Raw genomic sequence first — 11,180 nt, 5'->3', positions numbered from 1 at the left:
CTACTGAGTCCACAGTTCTTAATGCTTGGGGAGAGAGTTCCACAGTCTAGGGCCACAGTGGCAAAAGCTCTATCACCCTTAGTCCTCCTCTTAGTATTTTTTTATAGCAAGTAAGCCCAGATCAGATGACCTCAAAGACCTGCTGGGACATAAGGCTGTAGCAGATCAAAGATGTAGGCAGGTGCCAGTCCATGCACAGCTCTGTAGGTCAAGACCAGGATCTTAAAATCGACTCTAAATTTAACAGGAAGCCAGTGTAACTGAGATAACAACGGTGTCACATGTGAGTACTTGGAGGATTTTGTCAAAAGCCTAGCTGCAGCGTTTTGCACAACCTGCAGACGATCCAGAGAACCTTTGCTAAGACACATAAACAGCGAATTGCAATAATCCAAGCGTGACGAGATAAATGCATGTATAGCAATCTCCAGTTCAGATCGAGATAAATTCGGGCTTAGCCTAGCCACATTTCTTGAATGATAAAAACAAGACCGAACCAGAGATTTCACATGCCCATCCAATGTGAAACTGGAGTCAAAGGTGACACCTAAATTCTGACAGAGGATTTAACATAGAGTGAGGGAGGACCAAGGGCTTTCACTATCTGCGATAGGAATCTATCAGGGGCGCATACGAGGACTTTGGTTTTCCCCTCGTTGAGCTGGAGAAATTTGCAGCCGTCCTACGTTTGATCAAATCTAAGCAATCATTCAGACGCTGAAGCTTAGATAAATCCTCGGCATAAAAGAAATGTACAACTGAATATCATCAGCATAACAATGATAAGAAATGTCCTCAAAAGAGCCCATTATATGCTGGAGGGGAAGAAGATAAATTAAAAACAATAAAGGCCCCAAAACTGACCCTTGAGGGACACCATAAGTAAGGAGGTAGAGGATGACCTAAAATCGGAGACTGCCACAGAAAAGGATCGGTGATGGAGATAAGAGGAGAACCACTCTAATGCAGTTCCAGATACACCAACCCATTTTTTCAGCCTTTCAATGAGGATGTGATGGTCAGCTGTGTCGAAAGCTGATGTGAGGTCCAACATGAGTAGAACAGAGCATTTTCCTGCATCATTATCCATCAAGATATCACTTGAGACCCTAAGAAGAGCTGTCTCCGTGGAATGAAACTGACGAAAACCGGACTGAAACTTATCGTAAATGCCATGTTTATCTAGAGCTGCCATAAGTTGCTTATTATATTTTGTAGGATTTGATTTAAAAAACACAAACACAATTAAAGTAACCAACGATGCTATACGTTGACATTGTTCTTTCACTGTAAGAATCAGCAGGCTATGGTGAATAATCACAGCGATTTCAGGTCTCTGAAGAAATCTATCTAGGACTATGACAGTGTAAAGACACCCTGCAATTTTAAATGTGCGGCGACATTTGAATGAGGCGCGTACCAGTAGAGGGAGCCAACGCACCACGAATGGTGCACAGCCACAGATGAGCTTTGTGTCATTTATTTGTGACATGCAGGATTGTCCGCAAAGAAATGTGGATAAGTTGTAAATCAAAAGCTAAAGAGCTCATTGCAGCTGTCATTTTCACTGAAGTCTCCATAGACTTTGAATGGGGACGTTTCTGACTTTGTGTTGCTTGGAGGCCATTTGCGAGAAAACGGCAACTCCTGCGATAATGACGGTGGCATTTGTGAAAGGCAAGAAAAATACCTACGTTTTGATGTATAATTTGTGTTAATGAAGGCAAAATGAGCGTTTGTTCAGACGTGAAGAAGAGATTGAGAAAGCGACAATGCCTGCGTGTTTGGCGGTGGGTAGCAAGGCTAAGAAGCAATATTGAGGTAAAGTTGAGGGATTTGGGACAGCGGTAAAAAGCAGAGAGAGCCGTCTATAGGCTCGCCTGTAGGCTTCTAAGCAAGCGTAGCAGGTGAATTTCAGAGCCAGGGACTATTATTGTTTGTTTGGTATGTATCCCCAACAAATGGTCCGCATGGGATTCGAACCACTGCCCCTGTCTTCAATCTCCGCCATAGGGCCTGTCACTTTCCCATGAGCCACGAGGGCGGCCAATGGAATGGGCGCAATTCTGGTATATTTATCTTCTTTTTTTTTTTTTTTTTTTTTTTTTTAGCTCGATAGCTAGCCGGGAGCTCCAGGGCCACTGAAGCCGCCGAGAACGGCACAACTCCCGGCACGTCATTTTCAGATCACCGCGGACTTTCGCTACTCTGGTTAAACGTAAGTCACTTAGACAAGCTAGAAATGATATTGTTTGGCTTTTTCAGTGTTTTATTGTTCGTCAGTAAATCGGTTTGGCTGAGATTAAAGTGATTAGATTAGATAAAATAAAACTTTATTAATCCCCCGGGTGGGTTCCTCCTTGGTTTTCTCACAGCTGACCAAACGTCAAACAGAAAACCAATTAAACAAAAGTGTGAGATGGTCGACAGTTTACGCCAGCGTCCTGTTATAATTTAGATAGCAAGGAGCAGGCGGCCGAGTTTATTCAACTCCACCGAGACAGCGGTGACGCTAACCAGAAGGCTAGACCGTCCAATTTCCCCAGCCATTTACTTCCGGCCTACCCGACCTTCTGAGGACCCGGCCACGTAGACCGCTCAGGCCGGGTCCTCAGGAGGATGCAGCCCATGAATTTGGACACGACCAATAACTGGTGCACCAACCATATCTTTTCTTGTGTAAATGTAAATTTGTCTGTTATTGTGTAAATACATTCGCTATTGTGTACTCTACACACACGGAGAGATGCCAAACTGCCTTTCACTGTTCTTGTAACAGTGACAATAAAAGCTATTCTGTTCTATTCTATTCTATATTTGCTTGATATAATGTTACATGTCTATTGTTTTTAAAAATCTACCATGACTGGTTGGGGTGAGGTGTATGACAATAACAATCAATTATTTGCAGTATTGGTATTCCTGAGGTAACCTTTAGTAACAGCAAAATAACTCTGCCTTAGCTTTGTAAAATTTCATTACTAATTACTGAATAAATATTTTTGCTCATGACATCTTTGATAGGATTTTGTAGGTCACAGAATACCTGTTGTTTGATCGAAGTTAATAATTCTTTTGCAGAAAGACACAGAGACGAAGTTCGAGAGGTCATCAGGAACAACCTACATTTACAAGGAAAGGTAAGAAAGGACACAAGTTACTTAAAGTATACTTACACATTATGCCTCTGGGCTTAGATTTTGCCATGGTGTCAGGTTGTTGTCAGTTTATCTTATTCTTGTGAAAGTAATGTCAAAGGACTGGTTTAAGAGAAATTCTTCAAATCTGGCACAAGGATGAAGTGATTCGATTTTGATGGTCGGTGGGCAAACTCGCAAAATTTAGAGTCAAGTACTCAGATTCAGTTTAAATTTCACACAAATCTAGAGTAAGAGGACCTAAACGAACTGATGAACCTTTATGTCCATAAGATAAATAAGGCTACTTCACAGTGATATCATAGGTTATCCGAAAGATATAGAATAGGAAATTCAATCTGTCAACAAGTGATTGAAGGAACTCTATCACTCCACATAGCCCCTATCCCACTAACATCACTAAACTCGTCTGTACGGGAGAGTACAGGCTGTATCAAAAAGAATCATTCGATTTCAAAGTGCTTTCATTCTGCAGCCATTCACCCGGAACAATTGCATTACAACAGCAGTGGCTGCAGTGACTACAGTGAACTATGGGATGACGTATTTCATTGATTATTCATAAACATTGAACATTTTGTATGTAAAACTTATATTCAGCCATGTATTTTAAATTTAGTGTAAGCTTAAAATACAGCCTTTTGAAAGTGTATGATTTATTTTTGATACACTGTATATTCCAGAGTCATATGTGAAGCCATCTACTTGACAGCTAAAGCTTCACCCACACTGGGTCAGGAAACAGGACAATGATCCCAAACACACCAGCAGGAGAAAGAACTGAATCTGAAGTTATAGAGTGACTGAAATACTGAAAGTAGCAGGACCTTAAGAGTGCTGTGCGTAAATGAATGGCTTCAAACCTAAATCAACTGAAGCAACGTTATAAACAAGGGTGGGCCAAAATTCTGCCACAATGATTTTAAAGACTTACGAAGTCATACAAAAAAACAACCAATTCAAGTTATTGCCAGCAAGGTAGTTATACAAGCTACTGAATCATGAGCTTTACATGTGGTGTTTCTGTGTTTTGGCTTTGTTTTGTTAAAGTCGAGACAGATGTAAACCAGTTGGTAGATGTTGGTTGGTACTATATATTTATATATTCACAAAGGTGCTTAACCTTGTGAATGGGCCAATAGAGTCATGCATTTCCTCTGTGTGTCTTACAAAGTCAGAGGACCCAGCAATTCGTTGGCAGATGGCTCTGTACAGAGACCTCCCAAACCACTATGAGGATACTACTGACCCAGAGAAGACTGTGGAGAGAATCCTGGATATTGGTCATGTCCTCTTCCACCTGGAGCAGGTCTATATATTCAAGTGTGAGTTGATTTTGCGCATTTTGTGCCAACGTAGAGAGTATAGCTTTAAGGTACCCCACGGTCCTCTTAAACTAGCTGATTGGTCTTCATTAAAGCTGACCACATACTTCTCCAGGATAATATGGCTTCCAGATGGTAAGGTACACCAACTAAATATCTAGTATACTGAGTGGTTCAGTTTGTGTCTTCAGGTGGAGCATCCTCAGCGCAGTAAGAAGGCTGTGTGGCACAAACTGCTTTCAAAACAGAGGAAGAGAGATGTCGTCGCTTGCTTCAGGATGGCACCACTCTATAACTTGCCAAGGTATGTTCTCAAACACACACACATGTAAAATGAAGAAGAAATATTTAAAATTCTGCACTTTATTATTTTCCCACCCTCATCTACAGCCACACCTCGGCTAGTGAGGAAAGGTTGTGGATATATGTTGCACCTACAGTGCAGCCCTTTATAAGCAGCAGAAGATGGGTAGATAAACAGTTATTAGTCATCCATGTATCTCTCTCATACTAGGCACCGGGCTGTAAACTTGTTCCTGCAGGGCTATGAAAAGTCCTGGATGGAGACAGAGGAGCACTACTTTGAAGATAAACTCATAGAAGACCTCGCTGTAAGTTAATTTCATTTAAAAAAAACAAAACGAGTGGAATTCTTCTGACTACTCTGGAATTTTTGCTTGTTTTGAAGGCAAATTATGTGTTAATTTCTTCAGTGTATAGCAGAGTTTTAGCACTTTGTGAATGTGTGTTGATTTCAGAAACCAGGTGAACAGGAGCCATCTGAGGAAGAGGAGGGGCAGAAACACAAACACATAGATCCCCTGCATCAGCTCATCCAGCTGTTCAGCAGAACAGCCCTAACAGAAAAATGGTGTGTATTTTACACACTACCTGTTAAAAGTCCCTATTTTTCCAGTTATTTGTTGCAGTTCATGTCGTTAAAGTCCAATGAATAGCTTGAAATGGTACAAAGGTAAGTGGTGAGCTGCCAGAGGTTAGGTTACCCAAAACTGAAAAATAATGTACATTTCAGAATTATACCAAAAGGCCTTTTTCAGGGACACAACATGGGTTAACAATTCAAAGCTGTTCTGCAGCAGTGAAGGTTGATCAAGCCTTGAAAGCTGCTGCTACTAATTCCTACAGGTGTTCCAACTTGGATTAATTCCAACCCCTCTGTCTGCATAAAGCAGTGTTGGTGCCATACCCTTGTGAGCATCAGCTGAACAGTACTGTACTGCAGTAAGTAGTGTGTTGCTACAAAAATGGTGAGAAAAAGACCATTAACAGTGGAAGAGAGAGAGACCATCATAACACTTAAAAATGTAGGTCTGTCCTGACAAAGAAAGTCAAAGTGTCAGTGAGTACAGTTTCCTTCACCATCAAACGCACTGAGAAACAAACTGTGACAGGAAGAGGTCTGCAGACCCAAAGACACGACTGAATCACAGGACAAGGTTCTGAGAGTTAACAGCTTGTGTGATAGGCAGCTCACAGGACAACAGCTTCAAGCACATCTATCTCAAGGAGCTTCGTGATGTAGTCACCTGAAATGGTTTCATTTCACAGGTGTGCCTGTCAGGGTTCATTTGTGGAGTTTCTTGCCTTCTTAATGGGGTTGGGACCATCAGGTGTGTTGTGCAGAAGTCAGGTTGGTACACAGCTGACAGCCCTGTTTGACAACTGTATTAATTTATAATATGGCAACAACCAATGAGGTAAGTAAAGAGAAATGACAGCCCATCAGTCAGTCTGGGAAATTGCTAAAACTCTGAATGTGTCCCCAAGTGCAGTCAGGAAAAACGCTATGACAAAACTGGACCGCCCCAGGAAAGGAAGACCAAGAGTCACCTCTGCTGCTGAGGATACATTCATCCGAGTCCCGAGGCTCAGAAATCGCAAGTTAACAGCAGCTCAGATTAGAGCCCAGATAGATGCCACACAGAGCTCCAGTAGCAGACACATCTCTACATCAACTGTTCAGAGTGTGTGAATCAGGCCTTTATGGTCAAATAGCTGCTAAGAAACCACGACTAAGGAAAAGCAACAAGCAGAAGAGATTTGTTTGGGCCAAGAAACACAAGGAGTGGACATTAGACCAGTGGAAATCTGTGCTGTGGTCTGATGAGTCCAAATCTGAGATCTTTGATTCCACCCACCGTGTCTTTGTGTGACGCAGAAAAGGTGAACGGATGGTCTCCACATGCACGGTTCCCACTGTGAAGCATGGAGGAGGAGGTGTGATGGTGTGGGAGTGCTTTGGTGGTGACACCATTGCTGGGATTTTTTCAAAATTGAAGGCACACTGAACCAGCATGGCTGCCACAGCATCCTGCAGCGACATGCCATCTCATCCAGTTTGTGTTTAGTTGGACCGTCATTTATTTTCCAACAGTACAATGAGCCCAAACACACCTCCAGGCTGTGCGAGGGCTGTTTGACCAAGAAGGAGAGTGATGGAGGCCTGGCCTCCACAGTCACCTGACCTAAACCCAATGGAGATGGTTTGGGATGAGATGGAGCACAGAGGGAAGGCAAAAGGACCAACAAGTGCTCAGCATCTCTGGGAACTCCTTCAAGACTTTTGGAAAACCATTTCAGGTGACCACCTCATGAAGCTCATGGAGAGAGAATGCCAAGAGTGTGCAAAGCAGTAATCAAAGCAAAGGGCGGCTATTTTAAAGAATCTGAAATATAAAACATGTAAATATTCATCAAAATAATGAAAAACTGTTAAATGAGAAGATGTCATTTCAGTCAGTGGTGCACCAAAATTATTTTCCTTAATACAGCTATAATTGTGCTAACTTTGGTGAATGTGTTTGTTTTTGCAGTAAACTGGATGAGGATCATCTCTACATGGCCTACGCAGACATCATGGCTAAGGTATCTGTTGCTGAGTACCAACACTAAACACTTTTGAATTGAAACTCACATAGCTGGCTTAGCATAGACGGTAAAAAAACCTGTTATTGTTCTGGTGCTGGCTAATAGGCTTTTATGTCATCGACCAGGGATGATGCTTTTGGGCTGATGGATTACTTGCAGGGCGCTGTACTGCCTAATCAAATCACTTATTGCAACTGGCACCTCCCCTACCTTCAGTGTAGAATAGTTTAGTGTGGCCTGAAAAGCTAAGAGAGGGAAAAGAAATTAAAAACAGATGCACCAAACTGTGGCAAATTAACCAAATGTTAGCAGCTGCACTGTTAACAGTAGCACTAGCAGCTGCACTAGTAACTAGTCTTCTGGATGGTAGAGTTGTTGTTGGTTTAGGACACTGTTAATATATCACTGCTTAGTGATTGCACTCCGAATTGGGTCTGCTGGGTATATTTCTTCAGACACTTCATGCTGTCAAGGCCGGGAGAGCAGTACGTGGGAGTGAACATAAGTGCAGACACAATACAGAGCGGAAATAAGATTTCACAAGTTTTATTGAAATCACAGAATAAACTATGGTGAGACATGAATACGTGGCAGGGAAATCTCTGACGAGGAGTCTTGCAGGTGGCTCTGGAGGCGGGTAGCCCTCTGAGTGTTGAGTGAGTGAGTTGGGTTCCAGCCTTGTATTCTAGTAATGCAGAGGAAGCAGCAGGCAGGAGGACAGGCAGGTGAGAGCAGTGAGTAATTTAAGTCGAGAGAAGCAAGTTGCAGAATGAAGCTGGGATTTGACTGTGGAGACCAGCGTCCAGAGGAAGGAGTAAGGTGGTGACTTGACGAGATTGCTAAAGGCACAAAAGAGATCAAGTACTTGGCATGAACAAAGAAACGAACTGGTGAAGAACTGATGGCAACACTGGTTTTAAATACTGTCTTGCTGAATGCCACAGATGGAAAACGCGTGGAGAAGTGTAGGTGTTGAACCAGGGCTCCACCCCAAAAGGCAGATGCAGAGCGCAAGGCCAGGACAGAAAACCACTGAACACTGACCTGGATCATGACATATATATAAACACAAAGAATGGTGTGTTTAGCTTTAGGATCAACCAAGTTCCCCAAAATAAAAATAAAAAACTGTTTGTGGTGAACACCTACACATCGAATAAAAATTAAAGCATGTGAGACTCAATCTCACTGCACACTTTGCCAGGCAAAGTGTGCATGGATCTGACAGACAGAAAGATCTGACAGACATGCTCCTAATGAGAAGACGGATGGTGTCCTGGGGGATCTCCTGCCAGATCCGGACCAGGGTATCACCGAACTTCTGGAAAAGTTGAGGTGTTTTATTGGATCTATGTCAGCCGAGCATGGGGGGCAGTTAGTGGTATCAGGCATTGTCATTCCGAAGGAACTACATGCATACTCGAGCCACATGAGGCCAGGCATTGTCAGGCACCAGGAGGAACCCAGGATCCAATGCATCACCATAGGGTCTGATGTGAGTCCAAGGATTTCATCCCATTACTTAATGGGAGTCAGGGTGCCATTACCTAGTCTGTTAGAGGTTTGTGCGTCTGTCCATGGATATGCCTCCCCCAGACCAGTCATACTGAACGATGTTACAGGCGGCATAATGTTCTCCACAGCTTCTCTAGACCCTTTCACATCTGTCACATGTGCTCAGGGTGAACCTGCTATCATCTGTGAAAAGCACAGGGCACCAGTGGTGGACCATTCTGGTATTCTACGGCAAATGCCAGACGGTGCTGGGCAGTCAGCAGAGGGTTGACAAGAGGAAGCTCTGTCCCCAGGCCACCATCATAAAGTCGTTTGTTGATTGTTGATCAGAGACATTCATGTCAGTGGCCCCTTAATTTACCGTTCGATCTACCCTCACCTATAGTCACGAGCTGTGGGTAGTGACCGAAAGAACGAGACTGTGAATACAAGCGGCGGAAATGAGCTTCCTCTGAAGGGTGGCTGGCCTCTCCCTTAGAGATAGGCTGAGAAGTTCAGCCATTCGGGAGGGGCCCAGAGTAGAGCCGCTGCTCCTCCACATCGAAAGGAGCCAGTTGAGGTGGTTCGGGCATCTGACAAGGATGTCCCCTGGGCGCCTCCTGGGTGAGGTTTTCCGGGCATGTCCCACCGGGAGATGGCCCCGGGGCAGACCCAGGACACGCTGGAGAGATTATATCTCTCGGCTGGCCTGGGAACGCCTTGGTGTTTCCCCGGACAAGCTGGAGGAGGTGGCTGGGGAGAGGGAGGTCTGGGCTTCTCTGCTTGGGGAGATGGATGGATGGGCCTTCTGCAGGTCATTTTGTAGAACTCTGGCAAGTTTCATCTTGTTCATCTTTGCACAAAGCAGCAGATACCGGCCCTCCCCATCATTCGTAACATCTGGTTTAAAAAAACAAAGATGGTGACACCGAAAATACTCAGTTTGATGCCTCAGTGCTTTGGAACTTCCCGTCGCTGATGTGGCTATATCTATCCGAAGTAATCAGTCTGTAGTTTGTATGCTTTTTTTCACCTTTCTCCCTTCCTTCAGAGTTGCCATGATGAAGAGGATGACGATGGAGAAGTGAAGAGTTTTGAAGTAGGTGATCAATCGGTCTTGAATCTTCCACTAGTCTCCTCAAGTTTTTAGCAGTTTCATTTTTAGATGGTCTGCAATGATATGTGTCACCTTTCTAACAAAGGAAAAAGAGATGGAGAAGCAGAAGCTGTTGTATCAGCAGGCTCGGCTGCACGACCGTGGCGCTGCTGAGATGGTGCTCCAAACCATCAGTGCTAGTAAAGGTAAGTCTTGCCTATCGCCCCCTACTCTTTACTGTAACTCAGCGGTGGCAAATATATTATGGCCCTTGTGATAGAACCAGGCTGTCCAATCCCTATGCCTGCTTACTCATTGATGTGTTAAAAGTAATTTGTTCTGGATATGACTGTTTGGGAGCCTATTCTTAGATTCACCGTTTCACACTAATTCACAATTTGATGATATTTGATGTTTTTATCACCTGTGCAAAGTTGTACTTGGCAACAGTTTGTGTCTTGCTGTGCGTCTGTTTCCTTTTGACACATTTCTAAGTTTGAACATTTAGTATGTATGCACAGAGGTGTTGCTTGATGAGTACACACACAGACATTACAATATAGAAGTGTGGTTTAAAGATAAAAAACAAAAACAAAAACTGATTAGTTGTGAATTAATTTTCCCTTTTATGGAGCAGAAAACGTTACTGGATGCTAGCTAATAGGCTACATTTGGATGTCAAATATTTATAGGGGGAAAAATGGAAATTATGGATATGAAATAAAATGTCTCTTTGTTGCTTAACCTGCAGGTTGTCAGGTCTCTGGCCCCTGGGAGAGTGAAGACCTGGACAGTTTGTCAGAGCTGGTCCAGGATATCCGTCTTTGCTCTCAGGCCCTCAACAAGCTGGACCGACAGACCTTGAAGCAGAGCTGGGACAGGACTCAGTCACACGGACACTTTCTCGACCGAAACTCCAAGTGCCTCCTCTCCGCCACCTCCACTTGAGGGTGGGAGGTGTGATGATGTCGGCAGAACTTTGCTTCTGATGTCTACTCTTTATCACTGACGGTGGATTTTGAGCCAGTGTTCATAATAAAAGTGGTCATTTTTATAAACATTTTGTTTAGTGAGGCTACACCAAAAAGAAACAAGATAAAACCAAAATAAAGTGACATGCTGTCCACCAACAATCTGTTGATAGCTTGTGTTTTATGCATTTTTGTCTGCCTTATTTATACATGTAAAGCTCTGTATCTGTATAAAGAGTTTGTGTTA

At 43.4% G+C, this 11,180-nt stretch overlaps 1 protein-coding gene across 1 annotated transcript; it reads left to right on the top strand.

Annotated features, from left to right (window-relative positions):
• Positions 1 to 7,054: 7,054 nt before the first annotated feature.
• On the top strand, positions 7,055 to 11,180 carry LOC109197935 (tonsoku-like protein). The gene is made up of 5 exons (XM_019353663.2): positions 7,055 to 7,084; positions 7,318 to 7,369; positions 9,918 to 9,965; positions 10,069 to 10,168; positions 10,714 to 11,180. The coding sequence occupies exons 2-5, from the start codon at positions 7,343 to 7,345 to the stop codon at positions 10,908 to 10,910; spliced, it is 372 nt and encodes a 123-aa protein (XP_019209208.1). The 5' UTR covers positions 7,055 to 7,084; positions 7,318 to 7,342; the 3' UTR covers positions 10,911 to 11,180.

The sequence above is a fragment of the Oreochromis niloticus genome, unplaced genomic scaffold, assembly GCF_001858045.2.
Source record: "Oreochromis niloticus isolate F11D_XX unplaced genomic scaffold, O_niloticus_UMD_NMBU tig00008490_pilon, whole genome shotgun sequence".
Lineage (NCBI taxonomy): Eukaryota > Metazoa > Chordata > Actinopteri > Cichliformes > Cichlidae > Oreochromis > Oreochromis niloticus.
The sequence above is the reverse complement of the archived record's forward strand: the minus strand, read 5'-3'. Positions and strand labels throughout refer to the sequence as shown.

Bases quoted from the DNA above. Each gene is read 5' to 3' on its own strand.
- LOC109197935 (XM_019353663.2), top strand. From the start codon at position 7,343: ATGGCCTACGCAGACATCATGGCTAAG. The intron at 7,370-9,917 runs GTATCTGTTGCT...CCCTTCCTTCAG, and splicing joins ACGCAGACATCATGGCTAAG to AGTTGCCATGATGAAGAGGA. The intron at 10,169-10,713 runs GTAAGTCTTGCC...CTTAACCTGCAG, and splicing joins AACCATCAGTGCTAGTAAAG to GTTGTCAGGTCTCTGGCCCC.